This window comes from Agelaius phoeniceus, chromosome 1 (assembly GCF_051311805.1).
Source record: "Agelaius phoeniceus isolate bAgePho1 chromosome 1, bAgePho1.hap1, whole genome shotgun sequence".
Taxonomy (NCBI): domain Eukaryota; kingdom Metazoa; phylum Chordata; class Aves; order Passeriformes; family Icteridae; genus Agelaius; species Agelaius phoeniceus.
In genome coordinates this window covers 121,888,200-121,913,669 of record NC_135265.1, presented here as the reverse complement: position 1 = coordinate 121,913,669, position 25,470 = coordinate 121,888,200, and the positions used below count along the sequence as shown (strand labels likewise).

The following is a 25,470-nucleotide window of genomic DNA, read 5'->3' as shown; positions in this document are numbered from 1 at the left end:
GTACCATGTGGAGCGCTGTGTGTCCTGCTGTGTCCTGTGTGGAGCGGTGGCTCTCAGAGCCGCCGTGTCCCGCGCTTTATGGGAGAGCCAAAGGCGAAACGTGGGTATTTTCTTGCGTGTGTGATCCCAAGGGCTTCGCTTAGTGCATCTTCGTATGGGCTCTGGAGAGAGGAGGCTGTGGAAGGGAGGGAGGGGGTACATACCAGAGCCTGGAAAAACTGAAAAGTGGGAGCTTCGACTTGGCAACGAAGCCCTGGATGGTATGTGGAGAGCGACGGTATTAGTTGGAGGGTGTTTATCTGAGAAGGCAACTGTTTGTACGTGTTAAAATGTAAACCCAGGGAGGAAGAAGGTAGTCTGCAAAGGGCTGAATTCAGGGCAAGTGCTGAAGGGCAGAACAGTTTTCCTCTCAGATGTGGTGGAGGGTAAAGTGATGTTCTGGTAGGTCTGGTGAAAGGCTTTAATTTGAGCTTTATTTCAGTCCAGGGAGGAGCAGGGCGGTATCAGAGAGCAGGAGATATCAGCTGATGGGCCTTTAACTCCTTTGACTCCTGTGCTCACACTAAATTGCACCCACAGCAATCTTGCTATGTGGAGATACGTTGAGGTCAAAGAGACAAGAAGACACATAATTTAACTTAAAAGAATCTTCTATTTGGACAGCTGTATTAATAGAGTGCAAGACTTAGGTTTGCACTTTGGAAGAGATTGTGACAACTTCTTAATGCTGATAATGCCAGGAATGAAAATTCTTAGTGTTTGTCACAAACCAGGTGGACATAAAAAATGAGATTATTATGCATTAAAGTTTAATTGAGTAGACGTTTTATAAGTTTTGTAGTAAAAACTGACAGGAAGGTGGATCAAATTACCTGATAAACAACAGCAGGACCAGTTTGCTGGGTGTAAGCTCTGCTCAGTACTAGCAAAATCATCTTTGTTATCACCTCTGTGTTCAACACAAATCCAAAACACAGCTCTTCACCAAGCAACTGTGAAGAAAATTAACTCTGGCCCAGCCAAAACCAGCACAACACCCAGCCCTGAGTGTCCTTGAGGAGTCCCTAATATGTTGACAAATGGATTTCAGGTACTATTCCAGGCCAATCTCTTCCCCTTGACAGTAGAGGGAGCCTGAAGTACTTTAGAAAATATACCTATCTTGTAGGTATTTTGAGGTCAAATGACTCTTGTGCTGGGTGAGCTTGCAGCAGCATGAGAAAAGATACTCTAGTGTGGCAGAAAACATGTTTTTATTCTTATGAATGAGGTGGAAAACCACAGTTGTTCAGTTTAATTCCTAAACCAGTTTTTTCTTTCTCTTGCAGGTGTTTCTACCAGTTCTGTCTGTGATGGTGGCAATGTTTTTCTTCCCAGATTTAGCTCCTGTAGTCTCGTCTCCAAACCTGCAACATGTTTACACTTTCCTCTTTATGCTGGGAAGTCTTACTGTTTATCTGCCTTTTATACATATGAAATTGCACTTTGCATTTCTTGATAAAATTACAAGGTGCTTAGAGCCCCTGTTAGAAATCTCTCCTGCTGATGGATCTGCTTAGGGCAGATGTGAATAGTGTTTAATCCCAGTATAACTAAGAGCCAACAGAGGATTTTGTTTAACTGAGAGTATAAAAGGCACAAGTTACATGTGATATACAGGTGTGCATGCATGTGTGCATATGTATATATAGATATAAATGAATGTACATGTATTGCATACCTATATACATGTATAAATATATATTTATAAAAGTATAGGCATTAGCATAGGGAGTTAATATGTATATATTTTTGTCTCTGTGGATACATTAATGTATATGCATAGCAATTTAATAAGTGCAAGGAGTCTCACCTAAACTTGAACAATCTGTAAAATGCTCTCTCTTGCTCCTGAAGACAGTTAAAATAAGAAATAAGACTAAATTACAACACAAATAACTACCACTATTATCATGTAATAAATGAGTAAATACATACTTAACAGCATAATTATGTAAATATAGTTTGGTCTCCAGACTCAATCAATCTTGATTATTCTTGGTTTGTAGTTGCTCATTTATTAGAACTTCCAGTTTAAAAGGCTTTGGTCTTCTCTTAATTTGCTAATTTTTTTTCTTTGAATTTATTTTTAATAAGAATCTTTAAGGTACATCATAAAATTGACAGATCTATTTTAATCCCCAAAAAAACTGTACATTTTAGCATGTTAGCTATTTTAGAACAACACACACAAATTCATGATGAAATCTTACACTTTATTCTTCAATTTCTTTTTGGTTACCTTATTCTTTATTTTGTTTTAGGTGTTATTGGGAAGTAGGAGGCCCCTTTCCCCCCATTTTTATTTTGTTTATGAAAGCCAAATAAATGATTTTTTCTTTTGATAAATGGTCCATATTAACTCCATACAGTATTTAATCTTAAAAGCAAAGAACCATTGCACAAGAAACATCACATACTTAGGTGATTAATATATTAATATATGCTGTTATTTTTATAACTGCAATAGAATTACATGTGTAAAGTAGTTTTTCAAATTTGTCAACAAAAGCTCAACAATTCAACCAGTAGATGGCCCCAGCCTAACATCTCCTTTGCATAGTGGTGCTCTGGTTTGCTGGATGGGTGGGAAAAGTTCTTGCTAGAATACTCAATGCACCGATGTATGTAAAAATAGGGATCAGAATGATGGATAAAGACTTTATTCATAGCTGCCCAAATGATAGGTACCCTTCTATAAGCTGGGAACCAACTGAATGTTAAACTGAACATTTAAGGAGATTTGACTTAACACAAATGAAAAGAAGTGCATGAAGAAAGTGCCTTTTCTCACAGGTGGTAATGCACACAGAATGAAAATTTGAATTAAAATTTAGAACATTTAGAATGCTGTAGGGAGTAAAGTCTGTGCAAGTGAGATGCTGAGCTGGAGATTGGATCCTGCTGAAAGCAAGACAAGAATCAATCTCTAATTTCGTTCAATATTGCTATGGAAAAAAAAAATTTCTCTTGCTATTTAAATTTAAAAAAATCACAATGAACTTTTCCAGCAGTAATATTTTAAGAATTGAATTCTACTGAGTAATAAAAGGAAGGAAGGATTTTACGGTGACCAAAGCACCAACCAGGGATTTATAAATGCAGGTGGTGCCTGGAATGCCACAGATTTTCAACTAATATTTATAAAATAATTTATTTAAACCCATATTTTAATATAGAAATAAAAGTGAAATTTATAGGGAACAAAAAGTGTATGTGGCAAAAATATTGTGTAGACCAGATGGTTAGAAAAAGCAAGTATCAGGGGAAGTTGCTCAATTGGATGTGTAATTTCTTATATCTTGTTTATACACTAATTCCATGAACTTTTGAATATCTAGTGGATACATTTGTCAGGGTATGTTTGGGTAATTGGAACATGTATCTATCTGGTAAAGATACAAACTTTGAATTTAGAGATTTAGCAGTTTCAACATATGAGGGAACGAGAAAGTCCCAATAAAATGTAATATGAAATAAAGTGCATTCGTGTATCCATTCATGCCATGTTTTAGATGGAAACAAAGGAAGTATAGCCAGAATTATTCACTGACTTTGGATGCCTTGGACCTGGTATTTCATAGAAATTCATAACTATAGACTGCCTATAGTCCTCTAGAATCAAGTTCCAAGAGTACTAAAAGGAAAGAAGGATGAGTTCTCTCAGTCAGTTTGGTTTAGATGAAGAGCACGTATCCTAAAGCTTTACTTCTGACTGGATAGCTGCAATTCCTCTATGATCTAAAGTCTATGAAATGTTAAATTACAACAATGAGATCTTAAGATTCCACAACCCAAGCTGGGAGGATTTAAAATAGAGTATAGAAAATGAGGAAAATAGAATTAATGACAATTTTTTAAAATTATGATTTAAATTATTCCAGTATGGTCTTGGATTTTATATAGAGAGAGAAGTTTGAATGTCTCTGGGCAGTACTCAAACTTCCAGAGTTTGAGTAATCTGACAACTGTTCTGCAAATGTTATCTTATTCACTATATCAAATTACTCTTCTACAGCAAATGAGGGATTGGCTACCTCACATTTAGCATCTTCTTCAACACAAATTGTTCACTTATTGCCAGATCTAAGTGATATGAGGATCTTCTGAAAAAATCCCTCTCATTAGATGACCTGAAAATGTATTCATACAGCTGAGATGAATTAACATTATAAAAGCAATCTCAGATGTTTCTGATCTCCTGGATGAGTCACTGATGTTCTCTCAATGTGACCTTTCTTTTGCATGAGTTTTTTTTGAATGTGAAATCACAAAGAAGCAAATACAGAATTAAATTTATAATGATTTCTTATTGTTGCTGGATCATTCCAGATTTTCAAACACTAATTGTGAAGAACAGAATTCAATATTTTAACTAATATTAATGACTGTAGGCTAGGGCAATTCAATATTTTAATATTGCAGCTTGTTTCAGTGGCACTGGTGGGTTTCAGCTGCTTTCCCACTTGAACATGCCTCAGAAAATACTATATAGAAATGTGACTGTTCTAGTTCTAGAATACATCAGACATTAATTTAAATTTTTAATTCATTTTTTACCTGTGACTTAATAATTCTTTTAATTCATACTTGCATATTTTATAAGTTCAACCACACAACAAATAAAGATAAAATGTGGATTTTTTTTTAATATTGTACTGTCCCAGTTTGACATGTAACCTCCCTAACTTTGTTTTTTTTGTTTCCTATCACAATATTTGTGCGTTTGTCTGCATTACCTTTTTTTTTCCTTTATCTCCTTAAAATCACAGCTTAAATAAAGAAATTATTATCAGTCCTATTTTTAAAAATCACTTGTAGTTATCCATCATGCTAACTCCATATGTGTTGACTGCTTTACCAAAAGAAAACCACAGAACAGAAGAAAAAAATCCTTTGAAAAATAATGGAACATTTAATATGAAACTAATCAATAAATAATTAAAAGCTACTAGCAGAATTAATGCAAATTCATTTGTGTTTATGGAAAGTAATCTGTATTGGGTCTGGCTGAGATAGAGTTCATTTTCCCAGAGCAGCCCTCGCAGTGCTGTGCTCTGTGTTGGTAGCTGGAAAGTACTGATAACACACCTGTGCTTTGGCTACTGCTGAGCTGCACAAACTTCAGCTTTTCTTTCTTTGCTTTGGTAAATGGCCTTATCTCAAGCTACTAGTTGTTCCCCATCTTATTTTCTCTGTCCTGTCACCCAGGGCTTGGTGGCTTGGTGGGCACCTTGCTTCAACCCAAGGTCAATTCTATTATATATAGAATATAATTCTATCAAAACATCTTTACATTATATTTTCTGTAATACTGGGTGCGTAAAGGAGGAAGAAAATTGGGATTAGAGGATTTAGAGGTCTGTTGAATCTGTAGACTTTGACAAAGTTTCACACCCCTATAAATCAGTTTCTTTTGTTTTGCAATCCTAGAATGAAGTAAGCTGGGTTTTTTTCATCATGCAGAGCTACTAAAATGAGCCTTACTAGCAAGCCTTTGTGCTGTGCATACTATTGGCTAGGGACTTTCTTTTGATGGCAGAAGAAGATGTTTTTATTCCTGGCAGCAAGTGGTAAATGCATGCATCAGTTGGGCTGAGACCTCCCTACATGCCACTATGTATATGGTAAATCTTTATTGTGAGGGTGGCAAGGTTGTCCAGAGAACCTGTGTGGAAGTGTTAAGGCCAGGCTGAATGGGGCTGGGAGCAACCTGGCCTAGTGGGAGGTGTCCCTGTCCTTGGCAGGGGTGTTGAACTAGATGGTCACTAAAGGTCCCTTCTTACCCAGGCCCTTCTATGATTCTGTGATTGCCAAGTGTTGGGCATCAGGTGCCAGCCACAGTAAAATCCCACCAGGGACTTGGGGGTTGGGCATGATCAAGCTTGGAACTTTGGGGGGGCACTGCCAAGCAACCTGACAAACATTCCATAAACGTTCCACTGCACTTGGTCAGGTAGTGTCTCCTGCTTGTGGCTTCTCTTAAGGTTTACTATTCACAGACTGTGCACACACAGGAGGATGTATTTGTCAGGTGCTTTGTGTGTAAAGATTTTGGACACAGTCAATGGTTAAATTGGCCACCAGTGCCTTCCTTTTGGGATTGCCAGTATTATAGAGATCTTCACATCAGAGCATCTTTTATATGTGGGCTGGTTTCTTGTGAACTGAAATGACCACTTCATGCCTAGACTTTCAGTAGATGTTACCTTGCCCTCTAAATTTAATCTTCTTGGCACCAGAATTGGCTTCATGTTTAATTAACTTTTCTTTCATGCTTGCAAATAGTGTCTTGTTAAGAAATGGCAGAAAGTTGGATACAGGCAAAGTGAAGCAGTCCTACATTTCTGCTTGTGTGTCTGTGACTTAATTCTCTTTGCCCAAATTGAAGCCCAAATTGACATTGTTTTCTGAAAGGTTTTCAAAGTATATCAGCAGGGACATATTATTTTTTCTAGTGTATATTCATGGAAAATCAGCATGAGACCTTAATTCCAGTGAAAGAAGACTAAGCAACCTGTTGTCTGAGGATGGCTGTGAACTAAAATTCACTTAATGCTATCATGCTGAGCAACTTAAGTGCTGTGAAAAACTGCCATAATTTCTTTTTGTTATCTTCGTATGATCTTCAGAATTCTTTTTTTCCTACTAAATTATATTCTTTTTGTACTGTGTTCAGCAAGAGGGGAAAATTAACTGAAAACAATTTATGTTTGCAAATGCTCTCTATAAAAAACTGAACATTTTACCTATTTTTTAAGTAGTGTTGAAAAACTTGGTGAAGTGTTGATGACTCTTGCTTTGTGCAGACTATATTAAAATATCGTGCTAACTACTTGTGTTGTTTTCAGTGGAGTTTTTTTTGTGCTCACCTGTCTTTGCTCTTACATGTCAACTCTGTATCTTAGTACTGCAGAGGCAATCTTGCAAAAAAAAGGGGTGATGTGGAAAAGACACCTAGACAGCAAAGAAAGGGAGACTGTGGGTGTTCCACTACACAAAAGCAGATACCAAAATAGTTTACTATTTTTCTATATGAATGGCATTTCATGTAAAGGAATTGCTTACTTTAATTTTAATTTAGCCAAAAACTTTTTCCAAAGCTTAGTGTAATCTAAACTAATATTTTATTTATCTTCTCTAATTATAATTTAACATCTTACTATTACAGTCATGCCACAGCTATGTTCTAAGGTGGAGGAAATACCTTTTTCAGAAGACAAGAAAGAGTAGTGATATGCTGAAACATATAATATACTATGCTTGCTGAATTGCCTTATAATTTTGAATGGATAAATAAAACCCCAGCTTTTTACAAATAGCTGTCTCAGGGCTTGGGGTTTCATTCAAATCTTACTAAAAAGTGAATTTCCTGGTACCTGCTTTATCTGTATTTGTTCTTGTGCCAGTTTGTTCTTGCCTGCAAGCTCAAGTCGTCCCCTGTCCCAAGCAGAACTCATGTTAAAATTTATAGACACTGATCAATATTACTTCCTTGTCTTGGTTTTGCTCTGTAAAATCAAAGTAGTCTACTGTCTGCTTGAATGCCAGAACTTTGTTTTCTAAATATATCCATAGCCTGATTTCATAGTTAGTTTTGGTCAGATATGAATTCCTTTGCAGTTTGTTTCAACCAGAATTTACCATAGTACTTTCTAAATCATCTCTCAAATGCCAGTATATTTTTTTTTTCTGCTAAGAATTGCTTTGTCCTGAGTTTTACCACACTCTTGGATAATTAACCTGTGACTTATTGATACAGCCAGTTTTGTGTCTGGCCAAGTGTTCAAGTTTCACATCTACTAAACCCTATTTTAGAGTAGAAATCCTTGTTATTAATCCTGGGTTCCTGAGTGATGTTCCTATTTCCTCTTGCTGTGTGTTAATTTAATCTTTTGCATGTATGGAGTGCCTTGAGATTGATACTATAAAGGCACCAGATATGCTCACAGGTTTTCTGCATGTTTGTGTAATTTTTCCTGTTTCTTTTAATTAGGAAAGTCTACATATGGAAACAACTGGTAAAGAAACAACTGACAATCCAGGTAGCATTGTAAGCTACTTCTGTTCTAAATTTCCTTGACTATGCCCTAGCCAAAAGCTTTTTCTTAAGCAATTGAGAGGGACTGAATTACTGAGATTTTTTCATCTATTAAAAAATCTGTGTTGCTCTTGACATTACAGCCATAGCCACAGATTCTAGGGCTGTACTGGTAAAGAGCTCATAGGTATTCAGACAAAAAAAGTTTCAGTGTTTTTCCAAAACAAGTGCATGATAAAAGGCTGTGGACAGGAGGGAGTACCTGTAGTGTAGGGCATTTTGAATATATCATTATTTGCAACAGTACTTAAAGAGTTTAATGTTGTGTTCAGTAATTTCATCATAAGGAAGTGAAGCAAGAAGAAAAAAGCTTTGCTTTGTTGAGTGCTATCAAGATACATTGGAAAGTAGGTTTTAGGCACAGTTTTTCTGAAGAGCTAATTTCTTGCATGGAAGCAAGATTTTTTAAATGGAAATACATGCACACACTCAACTTTAAATTTCTTACCTTCATTCTGCCAGTACCTTTTCTAAAATGTCTGTATCCTGTGTACATGCTATTCATTTTTACTTTTTGGGATCTTTATTGTTTTCCAGTAAAAAATATGACCTATCTAGCCTTGAAAGAATAGTAATTAAAGAGACTTTATATTCTTACTCAAGTTCTCATTAAAAATCAGGTGTGTGTTTTTTCACTTCTATTGTGCATTGATTAACCCCTGCCTGCCTTGAAACTTCCCCTGAACTTAGAGATGGGTGATACACATCCTGTTTTCTGCCTCTTTGACTATCCTGCTTTATCTTAAACTTGATTGTGACATTATTCTAAATTCTTTGCTTTCAACAGCACCTAGAAGATGTGACACAGATTCTTCAGTCCAATCTTCATCTGTTTCAGAGAGAGATTCATGCAAAGGGAACAAAAGGTGATAGTTTTTCTGTCTCAATAGTGCTGTCACGTGACTAAATAATGCTTTCAAGGGGTTTTGGACTGGTGGCAAATAAGATAATTATTATTACTGTGGTAGTCTAACAGCATAAAGAAAGCAAACACTGACAGTGGCAGTAAAAAGATCTGATGTCTTTTTACAAGACATCAGATCTTATTTGAAAATGCAGTATTTATGGTCATTGATAAGGTGATGATGAGGGTTATGGCTGAGATTGTGTATTTGAAATTAATTTGTTGTGTAAATGAAGCAGAATCTCCCTCTGAAAACCTTAGACTATCTAATCTTGAGAGATGAAAGTTATTTTCTTAAAACCAAAGACAACTTAGTTAGAGGGAGAGCCTGCATGGAAGTTTTAATGGATTATTTTTAAATCAGTCAAACGCTGATTCTGATGTCTCTTTGGAATCAGTTCATGTTTCTGTATGAAACTATCCTTAAAACAGAAAAATATTAAATGAAAATCCAATTTATGAATTGCAGTAGTAATGACAAAGGGGTGTCAGATCATTCAAACAGAGCACAGAGAGTGCCTTCCCTTTGGAACACTTTGTTTAGTATCATTGAAAGCAGACAATTATGGAAGGAAGGGGTTTTGAAGTCAAGTTTTTAAATAAGTTTAAAATGTTGATGTTTCACAGAGTGGCTACATAATGCTAAGTGAAACTCTATTTGTGTGTCTGAGATAAAAGGAGTAACTTGATTAAAAATTTCTTTGCACACTAGTGATACATTTTACCTTCCTAAGAAAAATCAAATATTGCTGTCACAAGGAAAATGACATAATGTACTTTGAAATCAGATAAAATTTCCAATGATATGAAAATTTTGTCTATTTCAAAGTAAACTCTGAGATATTATTCACTTAAATTTTGGTATTACTTTGAGTGCATTTTAATATTTTACTTGTTTGAATGTTTGCAGACAGAGATATGGAGTCCTCAGCAGTGATTCCTTTTCCTCTTCTGATGATGATGAGGATTTTGAAATACAGAAGAAGAAGAGAAATTTAAGGAGGTTAATGAAGTTAGCGAATAGGGGAGGGAGGATTGCACCTGGGGGGACTTTGCATATGCCTAACTATGAAGTGTTGCCATCTTCCTCTTGTACCTTTTCAAAATTGTCATACCTGTTGGTATTGACAACTGTAATTGGAGTCTCTTAAACTGGATTTTTAGGATTGACTTTTAATAAGAAATTTGATTTCCAGGTAGGAATGGGAGGAAATGTACAGATAAACACTTTGATGTATTTTCTTGATGTAAAACTTCATTGCTGCTGTGTTTTGCTGTTGTTTTTTCAAAGCAAAAACCACTATAAGAGAAAATAGGGGAAATAGATTTTGTTACTTAACAAATGTTCTAGGAATATTAATTTAATAACAGTCTAGCAGATGACTTTTCAGGCTGACGTCTTTCAGATGTGTATCTTCTGGCATACACATTCCAAAGTCCTCAGGAAAGCCCAGGAGTTGTGGGCAGCCTTTATAATGTTAACACCCACTGCAATAAGTGTTTTCCTGGGCTGTAACTTTTTGAAGGTAAAAGCTAAAACTATTTGAAAGATGTCAGTGTGTTTGGAAAGGGGAGGAATTCTTCCATCATAATAATCGAGGTCAGTCCATGGTCTCCACATATGGAATAATTGTTCTAAGCTTGAATTCATATATGTGCTGTGTTAACTGGCTTGGATATTCATAAGTGGTACTGTTAAAATAATTACCTCAGTTTAATGTCTGGAGTGACCATTTTCCTTTATCTACTCATAGCCATTAAATGTAAAACACTGGAATGAGTATTTACCTATTTAGGAAGTTCATGCTGATTTATAAGGCCTTCTGCATTCACTTGCTGTCATTAGAAAATAAAAAAATATTCTATCTGCCTTGTAAGTTAGAAAGCACCTTTTTTTCCTCAATTCAAATCAGATCTCTTCTGGTCAGCTTTCAGAAGTGTGCCTCAAGTGGAGTTGACAAGGATACCATGAAAACTGGAGGAAGTCTGCCTGACATGGAGCAAATGCAAATAGATGGTTCAGTAAGTATTTTTGATTCATTGAGGCAGTGAGACATTTGCAGTATTTATGAAAGCTTCCAGTAATGGGCCATCTATAACTCCCTTGAGTTTTCTCTCAAGCAATCCAGCTTCTCATGGAACCTTATCAAGGCTGCAGCTTTCTTTATCATATAAAATGTGTTCTGTTGACTTCATCTTCAGGTGCAGTTTGATGGCGTGGGTGGTCTTTCTGACCACATTTCATCTTTAAAAGAGATGGTCATTTTCCCATTGCTTTATCCTGAAATCTTTGAGAGATTGAAAATTGAACCTCCAAGGTAACAGACACTGTTTAAAACTCTTACGTTCTAATTTACCTATTTTCGGGAGAATTCAACTGGGGCATCAATTCATTTCATGCTTCTAAATTCTCAGCAGTTGATTTTTTTTCAATAGTAGTAAAACGTAATTAAAAAAAAATTGGTAGAATCCAATATATATGTTGGCCCAAAGATTTACTGCATGGTGATGCCATCCTTTCAAAGTGTCTTGCCTTTCAAAGGCAGAATTGGGGATTTTTTCTTTATAGCTCTAAATGGAAGTAGACTTGATTTGTTTGTAAGCAGGAAGTACTTTCTACTCGAAGTCAAATGTTTGTTTAGTGAAAGTCCACTTGTCTCTGCCACCAACTCTTTTTTTTTTCAAGTTCTCAAGTATCACTTTTGCAACTGACTGGATATGCAACTAGAAACTTGTAGTGTTTGTTGTACTTGAGCTAAAATAAGAATCTGTCCTCTTTTTATGGAGCTAAGTGGCTTCTGTGTTACAAAAAAAGACCAGTGCTTTAACTGTTAGCTTTATATATTCTTGGTCAACAAAACTCTGTCATGGCACATTGAACTAGGACCTAAAATTCTTTGCCTTCAGTAACTTTAAAAGTATTTCAAAATAAAAAGAAAAATATTTCTGTGCTTTGCTTCTTCATTAATTGAAATTCTTTTTTGAAGCAGCAGTGCTTTTCTAGTTGATGTAAATGCAGAAATGCAGAATATCCTTCCAGCTTTAAACTTTTTCCTTTATCACCAGCAAAGGGAAGCCAATTCCAGTAACTCAAAGCTTTTTAAAGGGGAATCAAATGTTTTACTGTAAAACCTTGACTTATTTGAAAAAAAAAATGGAGTGCATCATTGAAAAATGAACTGATGATTCCTAAGTTAGCCTAGTCTCAGATTCTGCATTGGAAGTTTGGTCTTGTTTGGTTCCAGCCACCCCTGCTGGATTGCCAGAAGTTTTGAGAGTGCTCTTTTAGGATGCTGCAAGCTTTTATCAAAGTTTTGTATTTCCTCATTATCCTCTTTACTGATTTTTTTGCTGCCTTGGAGAATTGTGCAGGAACATTTTTGACTTTTTTTATACTTCAGCTGTTACTGCTATCTTCTCCATGAGGTGTTTTGTTTAGGAGAGCAGAGTTGTGTGTTTTAAGGAGGGGGTTTGTAATAGGTCCTTTTCCATGATGTTTTTTTCTTATGTGACTTTTTTAAAATTTTATTTTTTAATTGCAGAGGCTGTCTATTCTATGGTCCACCAGGGACAGGAAAGACACTGCTTGCTCGTGCACTTGCTAATGAATGCAGTCAAGGTGACATGAGAGTGACTTTTTTTATGAGAAAAGGTGCTGAGTGCCTGAGTAAATGGATAGGAGAATCTGAACGACAGCTTCGTACATTGTTTGAGGAGGTAAGGTTGAAATTTGGCATGTGTTCTGTCTGAGTTGGAAATAAATTTCTATGGTCTACATGTTTTGTCAGCTCCTTTCACTGAAATGGGATTGCGACTGTTTCCTTTTTCAGTGACGTTTTAGGGGTTGAAATATTCAGATGTATTGGGAAAGGTTAGTAAAGGAAATATGAAAATCCTGCAAAGCATCACCACTACCATCCCCCTCTTCCCCAAAACAACTAATGCAACAACCTCCCAAAAAGTCACAAAAATGTTTCAAGAAGTAAGATGTGGTGGCTTAAGATCAGAGGGAAAGAGATGCAGGCTGAAAGCAGGGTCATTTAAACTGATTACAGAGGGTGCTTCCAGAGCCTGTAACTTAACTAAGTCCTGTCTCTGTTCTTGTGGTTGCCAAGTAGATGTAAAAACTACTGGTGTGGTTTGTTTCTTGTCACCCAGTCTCCTTGAGTTGATATAGTCTGCTGTCTTCTGTTACTCATGCCACTTTACTCTGTTAGCTCAGTTAACAGAGTCTGAATAATTTAGTTGCCTTTCCAACCATGATATTTTTCATGCATTTGCTCTTTCAAATAGGGCTGTTTTCCTGATCTCAATATTCCTGTGTTTTCATTGTAGGCCTACCAGATGCGACCTTCAATTATTTTCTTTGACGAGATTGATGCTCTGGCTCCTGTACGGTCCAATAAACAAGACCAAATTCATAGGTAGGATATGTTTTGTATCTACATAGAAGCTGCTTGATCTTTGTGGAAAAAAGATGGCAGCTTATTTAACTTCAAGTGACACATTCATTTTTCCTGAAAATTAGTAATTCCATGCAAATGAATCTCAGAGATTTTTAAACAGTAATTGAAAACAGTTTGCTGAGCTTGATATCAGCAAAAGGTCTGTGTTACCTTCCCTGTATTTTACTATGACTTAAAATGAGTCTTTTGCTAAACAGCATCTCATCAGTAAAAACTTGTCCTTTTTGAGTGATCATTGGACAAGGTTATGTGTAACTGAAGAAAATTCACTAAGCTGGTGAATGAAAACCATATTTTTCTGTTAGCTCTATTGTGGGGACACTTCTGGCACTTATGGATGGCTTAGCCAGCAGAGGAGAGATTGTGGTGATAGGAGCCACCAACAGACTGGATTCTATAGATCCTGCTTTGCGGAGACCAGGGCGCTTTGAACGAGAATTCCGCTTCAGTTTGCCAAACAAAGAGGTCAGAACTTCAAATCAACCTTGTGCTTCTGTGGCAAAGTCCATCTTCATAACAAATCGCTGTAATAAGGCAGCATTGTGCAGCAGTGCAAGTCTCCATCTGCAGTGTACAGTTTGAACAAAGCTATAGGGAGACAAAAAGGGATATTGGAGAAATTGCATTGTAGTGTACAGGGCAGACCTGGCACTGAATATATATGATTAGGGTGATTTCAACAAGTAGTTGATTCTCTACTTAGTTTTGGTTTCTCTGTGACTGGTGAAGAAAATGGGATGCTGATAGTAACTGAAATGTTTAAGAAAGAATGGGTATATTAATTAGTTTTAAACTACCCCTCTAGCATCTCGAAATTAAAAGAAAGGGTGAGAGAATGCCTCCTTGGTAGCAAAAACTTTGATCAAGGCTGATGCTAAAGCAAATTAAATATGTTGGGATCTTACTGGAAGTTATTGACAGGGACTTGGACAAAGATGTGAAGGATACTGCACAGGTGCAGGGCTTGGGAAGCTTCTAGTTCAATGGCAATAGTTAAGCAATATAAAAATGGGTAAAATAAAAATATTGAAAGGTGGGAGATAGCATGCAAAACTGGAGACCTCTTTTTGTATTTTCTCACTGGCTATCTCTGATATTTCTTATCACTTCTTGGAAAAAGGACAAATAGGCTTATTGGATTGAAAGCTAGTGAAATGCACAAATATTTTTCTCCAGTTTTCATCTGCTCTCAGGAAGAGGAGATGAGGTGCCATTAAAAAGATCTAATACATGATTCTCCACTGTGATAGAGTTCTAAAAAACTGCCATAATTAATCTGTGTGCTAAAAGTTTCATGAAATTTTACTTAATTTGAGAGAATTTTCTTTGATGAAAATACCTCTGTTTGCAGATAAGGATTTTACAATGATTTTTCTTCAGAATCATTAGGTCTCACACTTGGGAAAACTCACTTTTATGGTACATGTAAATGCCTTTTACTTAACTGCAGCCCCCAGCAAGAGTTTAATGGAACAAGTTCAGAATTATTAAATTTCCTGCTTGAAGAAGCAGACAGTGTATTAATAATTGACCTTTAAAATACTAAAAGGTTTAGGAGATAAGAAAAGCATTTGTATTGGTATAAGGGATTCTGTGGGTTTGTGCTGTCATTGCTCTTTTAAGAGAAAACTTAGGGCAAACTGAAATGCACCTGTTTCCAGGCAAGAAAAGAAATTTTCAAAATTCACACACGAGACTGGAAGCCGAAACCATCGGACCACTTACTTGAAGAGCTGGCTGAAGAATGTGTTGGTGAGCTTGAAAACTGTGGGTTGCCACATGTGACCTGAGTCCTAGGGAACCTGAGCTTGTAGCAGGCAGCTCTTGTACCGAGAGCTCTTGTACCTTGTGGCAGAGAGAGGCAGCGAGGAGGCACTTGGCATGGGAACAAATTTAGACACTCCTTTCAATTTTCTTTTTGTCTCTCAGAACATTGAATGGGTTTGTGACATCTTTCCCAGGAACAAAGTTTTGAGGAGCAGGCTTCTGCCTAAGTGCAGGATATTAGGCTGTGAGGCATGTAACAGAACTTTTCTGCGGTGCAGTAACTCTTTAAATTGTCTCTTAGCCTGGTAATTTTTGGCTGCATACAAAGTCTTTCAGTGTTGCCCTTTAGAAGTACTGGCCTTGAATTCTGTTTTGTCTGAGATTGACATAACATTTGATTCCTGTTTTGTTTATTAGGATACTGTGGTGCTGATATTAAAGCCTTATGTGCTGAAACTGGTCTCTGTGCTTTGCGGCATCGCTATCCTCAGCTGTACGAAAGCAGACAGAGACTGCAGATAAACATGGATTCAATTAAAATAAAAGCAAATGATTTTTCCATGGCCATGCAGAAGACTGTTCCAGCTTCACGGAGGGCTGTGCCTTCCCCTGGGCAAGCACTATCAGCTATTTCAAAGCCACTGTTAGAAGACACACTGGAAAGGATTTTACAAACCTTGCAGAGAGTATTTCCCCATGCTGAGCTTGCACTAAAGAAGGACCAACAGCAAGGTAGAACATCTACATCCACTTGTTTTAAAATCTGCCAGAGCAAAAGCTTGTGATCTGTGCAATCAATGTACACAAATGTACTCAGCTGTACTAGCAGCACAATTTTATAATTTGTGTGTGCCCAATGCTGGGTGGGACCTGTGAGTGACATGCAAAAGCAGTCAAGAGCTACACATTCTCTGCTGGAGGACCCTGTTTCTGACAGGAGCTAACATCACATTTACTGCCTGCAGAGAGGAATCTAAGCTTTAAATTATTAGCACCTCTTTTCAAATAAATGCTTAAGGCAGGAGAAATGGTTTTCAAGTGTCTGGGAGCTACATAAGTTGTTCCTAAACAAGGAGAAAAACTCACAAGTTTTTGTCAACAGAGAGATAATACCTGATGCAAATCATGGGACATAGGACAGCTTTGTAGAGACTTGTGCATTCTCCTTTGATTTGTGGTAGAATGAACTCTTCAGGAAATAGCATTCAAATGATGAAATACAAGAGAAGTGTTTTCCAGCACTGATTTTGAAGGTGTATTAATGCAAGACAGAGATGGAATATGCAGGAAACAACCCTCTCTTCTCTTTAAATCCTATTTTAGGAAATTATGTGATTGATAGTGATGAGGAATCACCATCAATCTCTGAAGAGAAGCAGACTCATAAAACATGTGATCACAAGAAGGCAGAATTCCTCGCTTTCAGCAGGTATGCTTGTCCCTGTTATGGCTCTGTTTTTAAGACAGCTGAGTGTGTAAGCTGTTTGGTGTGAGGGATGCTAGATGAAGGAGCTGAGAGTGTGTGTGGGGCGATCAGTATTTGCCCGACATAAGTGTGAAGGTTCAGCTGGTTACTCCTGTTCTGAGTACTTTGCCCTGACCCATCAAACTGAACTGTTGTGTGGGTATTTCGCTGGACAGTCTCACTCTGGGATTTAAGAGCTATTATTTAACCCAGCCAAAAGAGTAGCAGATGTGCTGGGGAATGACAGGATTTCTAGCAGAGGCAGAGTACCAGTTTGTGAGAAAGTAGGCCTTGATAGTTTTCCTGTTCATGGACCAGCTTATTATTTTGTGGAACAGGGAGAGTATTTCCAAACAAGGTGTATAGGAAAAAACTTTAATGTCTGTTTTCCTATTCATCACTCATTTTTAAACTTGTTTTCTACTTATTGCTGTAGAAATCCTCGTGACCAACCAACGTCTTACAGGCCACGCTTCTTACTAATTGAAGAGCCAGGATCTGGGCAAGCTTCTGATTTGGCAGCTGCAGTAATGCATTCCCTGGAAAAGTTTCCAATTTATACACTAGATACACCGACTTTGTTTGCTAGCACATTACCAGATGAAACATGTGTACAGGTAGCTTTTTTTCTTGTTGGTCTCATAGCATTAGTGTATAAACTAGTGAAGTAAGCAAAAGTCATTGTAAATATAAGTAGCCTGATTTAAATGTGCTGTTTTGTTTACTTTTGTCTGAAAATCCACTTTTCTACTGGAATGACACCACATAAGGATTTTTTACATAGCCATGTTATCCATTTGAAATGTAACAGGGGGAATATTACTAGTAGCTCAGGAAGATGGGAATTGCTGCTAATAAGCCCTTCTCTGTGGCAAGAAATCCTGCTGGTCTCATATGGGATTTAGAAAGTTGTTTTTGTTGCTTCTTAAGAGTCTGTGCTACCAGTAGATGGCTCTGCATCGACCTGATAGCGTGTCAACGCACATTCTGTAGCCTCTTTTTTAATTATGTCTGTAGCACAGCCAAGGTTTTGAGGCAAATAATTTTTTTGTTTGTTTGAGGTTTTTTTACATATGCAGCTTTTAATGCTGCAGTACATGCAGCAAAAGTGTTAAAATTCGTGGAATACTTAGATTTGTATGGTGTGGAGTTTTCATTAACTAGGAAAAGGAAATCTAAGCATTTAGTGCTGTTTTGCTTTTTTACTTTTGGGCAGTAAATCCACTTTGTTTTTTGGCATCGCTGTATTAAAATATTTTTATGTCTAGTAGCAGCATTTCAGAGCTGTACAAATTAGGACAGACACATTGTGTGACTGGATACTTATTTGTGACATAGAAGGACCAAGTCTTTTTCAGATTGTTAATCTGAAATGGTGCATGGAGGAGTTTGTTGTGTGAAAGGACTGTTCCACTTCCCTCATGCAGTCAATGCATGTTGTCTTCTGTGATTGAGGTGCCATCTGTAGGCAGTGGTTTGTGTTTTTCCAAAGCCCACCTTTGGTAATGAGAGGCAGTGAGTGATTTAGCTCTTCAGACAGTCTAAGGACTGGTCACCTCTTATAAAATATGCTTGAAGTTATGAATTATAGCCAGGTATCTTGTGCTGTGTTAGCCCTCACCTTTTCACATAGGCCTTTGTTTGTTCAGCCTGTGCTTCTGTCTGAATTGGGTGTGTGTCCCTTCTGAACTGAAAATGGTGTAGCTGCAGTTGCGTAGTGATTTCTCCAGGCAAGTACATCTTGCCAAAGGGTTAGCTTTGGGGTTTTTTTCAGGCACACCACTACATTGGCTGAGTTCTTAGGCTCTTCTGAGTTATTCTATACCTAAGTAGTTTTGAAATCAGCCTGAGATTCAGGTCTGTTTCTGTCTGCATAAAAATGTCCATATTGGAGTCAAAGTGCAAATTTTACCTGATTATTAAGGAGTCATTTATCAATTTGTCTTCACATCTTGTGTTTATACTTCTTATTTATAAGGTAGTTTGACTGATATGTAGTTATTTAGTAGTCTGTTGTACGTGATGGAGCTTTTTTTTATCCAAAAAACTTTCATTTTACTAGTTGATGCGAGAAGCTCAGAGATCAGCACCCAGTATCATATATGTCCCACAAATCCCTTCATGGTGGGACACTATTGGAACTACACTGAGATCTGTTTTTACAACACTACTGCAGAACATCCCAAGGTTTACTCCAGTTTTATTCCTTGCAACATCTAATGTACAACTGAGAGATCTCCCAGAAGAGGTATTTCAGTCAATACTTTTCTTCCTTTGTTACTCAATTTCTTGTTAATTTATAACTCCCTGAAGCATTAGAGTTATATGCCACCCTTAGGCAAATTTGTAGTTGTTACTCAAGCATTCAAACCCAGTCCCTTAAAACTTGCTTAGACAAAACAGTGCTGAAAGCATTTGCCTAGTATTTTCTGAGTAAAAATTGACTTTGATCCAGCTTTTTCTCCCTTCTCACATACTCAAGATTATTAGACAAATGTATGGACTTGCTTCCAACAATGGTTTTGGTGGCTTCAAGTTGGTTAGCTGTGTCCTTAGTGAAGAGTGTGGTGCTTGAAAAGTAGCTAGGAAAGAAAGACTGTTTTTCTGAAAACATTTTTACTGAAAAGTCAGATGTATTTTTGCTGAAAAAATACAGAGGTCGCACTGTTATTGATGGAATGTAATTTCAAATGTAAGTTATTAAAAAAAATAATTACTTCCTTCATCTAGGTGAGAAATCAACATATTAGAAAGCTAAGTTTCAGTTTCTGTTTAAGCAACTTGGAAATCAATTTTTAGGTGTATTCTTTAACAAAATTCCTCAAGAAGACATGCTCAGCCTTGTAGACATGTGAGACTGCCCATTAAAGGAAGGTGTTCAAAATGTGAATGTGTTGCTTGGATTATTTTGTTTCAGTAACAGAAGTTTTCATACTGTTAATAAGTGCTTCTAAAATAAGGATTGAAATCCCTTCCGTGACTTTTGGTAGTAGAAATAGAAGAATGGAATACAACTTGGAAGTATTCAAATTGAGACACTTCATTTAAATTAATTAAAAATAAAATCAGAGAAAGCCCAAACACCTTACCAAAAAGCCAGCACTTGTCCTCTGAGCCTTGCCATTTTCCCTCTGTAGCTTGCCATAAAGATTCAAGCCAAAGGACAGCAAGACACATAAATGGAAAATAAGCAGCCTTTGGGATGGTGAATCCCCAGTCACCCCTTTCTCAGTTGTTTATGATCCAGTTTCTTCATGTAGCTTAAAATCTAGAATGTGATCCTTACAGAAGGCACTTTAAATTGCCATGCTGTAAAAAACCTAGTCTTTTAAGGCCACAAAGATAACTGTTAATTTATAGTCTTGTCCAGATAAGTATTCAGTTTAATTCAGAGAGGTACTCATTTTTTTGGAACAGAATATAAGAAGTTTGCATGGCCTTGTATAACTGAAGTGTATTTTCTCTTCATGCCTTAGATAAAAGCATTGTTTAATAATGAATATGAAGAAGTTTTCAGAATCCCGCGTCCGACCTGTGCTGAGAGAAGACGTTTTTTTGAGGACTTAGTTATGAAGCAAGCTGCTCAACCTCCTGCATTAAAAACCAACACAAGTGAGGAGGATGTTCTACATACAAAACTTTGCTAACTCTAGATTAACAGTTAATAAAGTATTTGCTTGGGTGATAATTTCCTATCAATCATTTTTCATGTGCTTATATATGAGTACCATCAATTAACTACAACTTTCTGATTCAATTAAGCTTGCCAGCCTTTAGAGGTGCTGCCTGTAGCACCACCACCTAAACCTCGAAAGCTGACAGAGGAAGAAATAAGACAGTTGGAAGAGCAGGAAGAGGATACGTTGCGTGAACTCAGGATTTACTTAAGAGATGTTGCTCAAAGACTTGTCATTGACAAACGTTTCAAAGTATTTACAAAGCCCATTGTTTCAGAGGAGGTTAGTATTGACTTATAATACCATTATAACAGTGTGTTTTCATAATTCCTCTGTGTTTATGTTTCTTGGTGTTCTTGTGCTCTTTCTAGGAAGGTTTATCTTTCATGTTAGGACCGTACTATTCTGATTTTCCAAGAAGAAAGAAGTGAATTTTGCTTTTGCTTGACTCCTTGAGACTCTGAAATGTTTATTATTTGAGTATTCATTGAAAGCCCTATATTCTTTCTAAAAGGTCTTTAAAACTTTAGAATATTTCAGTTAGAGGGGATCTACAAGGATGGTCTAGTCCAAGTGCCAGTTACACCAAATGCCAACACAATTTGCCCAAGGAAAAGTTTGGATACATAGGTATGTTACAGCACTAAAAAGTAGAGGGATCACTTTATATTTATAAAAAGTACCTCAAGGGTTGCTTTAATAAAGTCTAAAGCTCTTTGATTAAATAGTTTCTGAGAGAACAGGAGTAGAAGCAGCAGTTTGTCAAATAAATTTTCAGATACTATTCCAGTTTCATCTGGGGCTTTTCTCAGTACATAATCAGCCATAAGGGCTGCATGTTTTTTCTTGCTCCCATACACTTCCCATTGAATTTATTGAATAAGTCTCTGCCAGAGGCATGTACTTCAAAGTCAGTTGCAGTTTTAAGATAGCTGTGCATTTCAGCAAAGTCCCATTCCCCTAAGCATCCACTCACTTGTCTTTTTCTTTCCTTGTAGTTTCCAAGGTATGAATAACCTATAAACATATAGATCATATAAAGCAGTCATTAGGCTCCTTTTAAGCTCTGAGTAAAGAAATTGACATTTCTGAGTCCAGTTATCTCATTCTAGAGTAGATGCATAGGACAGATGCTTCAAAGGTGCAAATTCTGCCGTTTTTTTCTTGCTGCCAACAACAAAGAGAATCCAGGGTGACATTACTGAGAAAGATTTCTCTGCTGAGATTTTCTGAAAGGAAGTGAAATGCATCCTGCCAGTTCCCCTCTCTGCTCCACATATGCTTCTGACCACCCTGCTTCTTTTTTCCCTCTCTCCTGGTCTGTCTCTTCAAAGACACCTGAAATACCTTTTCCATTTTCAAGAAGCTGGTTATTTTCTGCATCTTTGAGGGTGTTAGAAATATTTGGGTCTTTTATGAAGTCCTTTATTTGACTTCATTAATTTTTGTAGCTTAAATCTCTGAGCATACATATTTAATTTGTAGGCACCCAATAACAAGGACACCATTAAACAGCCCATGGACCTCTTGACAGTTCTCTCCAAGATTGACATGCACCAATACTTAACTGCAAGAGATTTTCTAAAGGACATAGATCTAATCTGTAGCAATGCTTTAGAGTACAAACCAAATAAAGGGCCTGCAGGTATGGGTGTATTTTTTATCCCTAATTTGAAAAAATTTCAGATGTATAAATTGATAGATTTTGTCTGTGGAAATTTAGTAATCCCACAATGGATATAGTATCAGATAATTTTAAAGAACCCCGTTAGACAATTTTAAACAACCCAGAGAGCATTTCTTGCCAGGTTGTAAATGTTTTAGTATTAGATATATTGTTTGGGTATGGAATAGTGATAGATGTGTTCATTGGTAACAAGTATTTTTTCTTAAATAATAACTTCTCTGGTTTTATGCTGAAAGTCTGTGATAACCTTTCAGAACCTGCATATATAAAAATAAAAAATCATTCTAATTAACCAAATAAAGAGTTTCATTGACTGGTAGAAAATGCTCAGTTCTGGCTGTAAAATTTCAGATCATCTCCTGAGGCATAAAGCTTGTACTTTGAGTGATACTGCATATTCCATAGTGAGGAATGAAATGGATGAAGGTTTTGAGCAACGCTGCCAAAAAATTAAAGAATCTCGTAAGGAAAGAGGTACGTTTTTTGATGGTACAGTCAGGATTTTAGAGACTTGTCTCATGCTTTGTAACAAGCCACACAAGACCCAATTTTTATCTTCTGCGGGTGTAAGAGAGAAAACCCAAAGTGTAATGAGAAATGGAAGATGCCCACCTGTGGACACCAGTACCTCCTGCTCTAATGGCAAGTTGCATTTCATTCAGACTTTCTCGGAGAAGGTGCTAAAGTCACAGCTACCTTCTCTGTTCCTGTGGCCTAAAAGCAGGTTCCTGTGATGCTTGGTTCTTCATGACAGAGGCATTGAATTTTTCATTATGTTGCTTCAAATTGTGGGGTAAATCCTGAGGTCATTTATTCAGTATGGTTCTGAAATTGAATGCACTGGCTGCATGACATTGTAAGAGCCTGGCCTTGATGTCCCAACTGACATTTAATGGCACTTATAACTTGAAGTTCAAAACATTGTCTGTGTCTGTTTTGAATATTCAGCTAGTTTTCAGTTACATGAAATTGTTTTTCCCTATCCTGCTTATAATATATCTAATAGAGAACTGATCTCATTAACTTGCAACCTTTTCTCTAGACACATGTAGGGAGATGGTACTGAAGCTCCTGTGGTTATTTTCCTTGCAAGATACTGCTGCTGTGTTTTGAAGAAAGAACTGCTTTGGGAATGTTTTGGATTACTTTCTTTGGTATTTCTTTGTAGATAAGTCAAAAAGAAAATGCAAAATGAAGGAAGACTCTTCAAGTATCTCAGTAAAGAGGGAGAATGTTCAGTTTGTATCCTCCCAGGACAGTCCTATGGAAGAACATGAAAATGTACTTCAAGGACAACAGAAAAATGTGACAGAAAATGAAAGTGAGAGAGTGACCCTTGTGGCTAAATCCCCTGCTGCAGAAAAGAGTGTCATGTTTCCTGAATGTTCAGACCTAAGAGAGGACAGTGAAATGCCAGATTGCCAAATAGCCAGAACTGCTGAAGATGCAGGTTCAAGTGGTAAGTGAAAGGTCAAACAGCTAATTTAGCTCCTTTTTGTTCTTGAGGAGGGTTACACTATTTATTAGGTTTTAGCATTCTTGAATGTCATTCTGTTACTTCTTTTGTGTCTCTCTCAAATCAACACACAGTGTTCCTTGCATAATGATGTTACTCCTGTAGTTATGTTGGCTACAGCCATGGTCTTTTACAGTGGCTGTTTTTTTTTTTTTGATTCTATAGTTTGTTTTTCAAATGATACTGAATTGTACAGGTATTTCCCAGAAATAAGCAGCCTGACTGTACTGCTGTACTTAAAACACCAGTGTGGACCTGGAGAACCCTGTGGAATAGAAGAATTATGTCTTACTGTTTGAAATGTAAGATGTGTAGATGTGTTTCCTAACCTAAAATACTACTTTTTTAGACTGTTTTTTTTCAGCTTCAGGTTTACTGTTCAGTGCTGTAGTGGCAGCATGAATATTTTTTCTTACTTTTACCCTGCCTTTTTTCTCTAGTGCTTTTTTTCATGTCTGAGTTCCTAGTTTTTATGGAGCACCACTAGAAAGATAGAAGTCAAGCATTTCTCTGTAAAAAAAATGGATAACAATTCTGTCTCCGTTATTGCAGAGGGCTAGTCTTTTCCAGGTACAGGATACTTCACTGATACTGTATTACAGATAAAGAGAAATGTTGATTTCAAAAATGTGTGTAATTCCAGATTCACAAGTACATCATGCAACTTGTGTGGGACATTCTCAACTGGATGAGCAACTGCAAGTATGTGGTGGGGAAGCAAGGAAATTTCACACACAGGGAGTGTCTGTGGATTATTCTGAACTCAGAGTAAGTCTAATTTCAATTTTGTTGATACTGAAGTAGGATGTTTTCTTGCTACCTGTATGGTTGTCAATCAAGTCACTTGTTAACCAATGCCAATTCAAACAATTCACGAGAGGGATCTATAGCTTGTGAAATAATTCAGCCTGTAATGACTGTTGGTTCCAGAGGTGGTGTTGATGGCTGCTTTTGGTTTTGGTGAACTGAATTTCAGGAGACTGTTCTCTTCCTAATTTTCAATGTAAAAGTGTTTGTTAAGTTTGAAGTTAGCTCACGGTCAACCTGCTACTACTGTTGGTTAGCAGTTTTTATGATGGACTGGGGAGATGGGTATTTTGGTTTGCTGTTTGCATGCTTTCATTAATTAGGACCTGGAAAAGGACCTTGATTTTTAGCAGTGGTGACTTTAAACCTGAAATTAGAAGGTTGACCGAAAGATCATCCTGGATAAAATACTAATATCTGCGTTTCTCAAATGCTTTCAAAATTCAGTGTTAGAATTTTGCATGCATACAGTTACACGTTTTTTCTAGTCCCCTGTAGGATAGAAGTTGTTATCCTAAGGTATAGTCAGGGAAAGGATCAAATATGGGCCTAGCTGCAGAGAGGAAAAAGAGGTTCCTTTGCATGAACTGGAGAGGGTGGAAGAATGACCTGCCCTTCAGGGGATATAGTCAGAAGAAAAATTCAGGAAATTACTAGGTTGAATTTCTGGAGGTCAGTCAAAGTAGAAGAAGCTGCTGTTTACCTGCCATGATGAGAAAGGGAGTATTACTAGGTTGTTTCCCTTGTGAGGGTAGAAAGTCCCCTTTGGTAAAAGGGGTCACCAGCATAATTTCTATCACATTTTTAAGTGTTGATCTGAACTATAGAGGTTAAATTAACTTTCCAAGATGGCTTCCAAAGGAAGCAAATTTCAGGGGTTTGTGTTGTTCATGGCTGCTTGTATATTTAAAAAAGCTACACGGTTTTCTTCTAGAATCAGGATGCTAATGGCATGTAATCTGAAATTATTGCCTACTGAATGGAGAAGTGGTAGAGTAGAGCCCTTACTGATGTTTCTGCTCATATGTGTTTCAGCTGTGA

The 25,470-nt window shown here is 37.0% G+C and overlaps 1 protein-coding gene across 1 annotated transcript; it reads left to right on the top strand.

Moving 5' to 3' along the window:
• The first annotated feature begins 5 nt into the window (after positions 1 to 5).
• On the top strand, positions 6 to 25,470 carry LOC129120919 (ATPase family AAA domain-containing protein 2-like). The gene is made up of 18 exons (XM_077171196.1): positions 6 to 100; positions 9,955 to 10,056; positions 10,958 to 11,066; positions 11,247 to 11,362; positions 12,587 to 12,761; positions 13,380 to 13,468; positions 13,816 to 13,975; positions 15,172 to 15,262; positions 15,695 to 16,009; positions 16,601 to 16,706; positions 17,179 to 17,359; positions 20,219 to 20,354; positions 20,505 to 20,701; positions 21,920 to 22,064; positions 22,458 to 22,580; positions 23,275 to 23,565; positions 24,266 to 24,390; positions 25,465 to 25,470. The coding sequence occupies exons 1-18, from the start codon at positions 6 to 8 to the stop codon at positions 25,468 to 25,470; spliced, it is 2,562 nt and encodes an 853-aa protein (XP_077027311.1).

Excerpts from the sequence above, each read along its gene's own strand:
- LOC129120919 (XM_077171196.1), top strand. The coding sequence starts at position 6 with ATGTGGAGCGCTGTGTGTCCTGCTGTGTCCTGTGTGGAGCGGTGGCTC. Across the intron at positions 15,263-15,694 it reads GCTGGCTGAAGAATGTGTTG|GATACTGTGGTGCTGATATT; the intron begins GTGAGCTTGAAA and ends TTTGTTTATTAG. Across the intron at positions 16,707-17,178 it reads GAATTCCTCGCTTTCAGCAG|AAATCCTCGTGACCAACCAA; the intron begins GTATGCTTGTCC and ends TTATTGCTGTAG.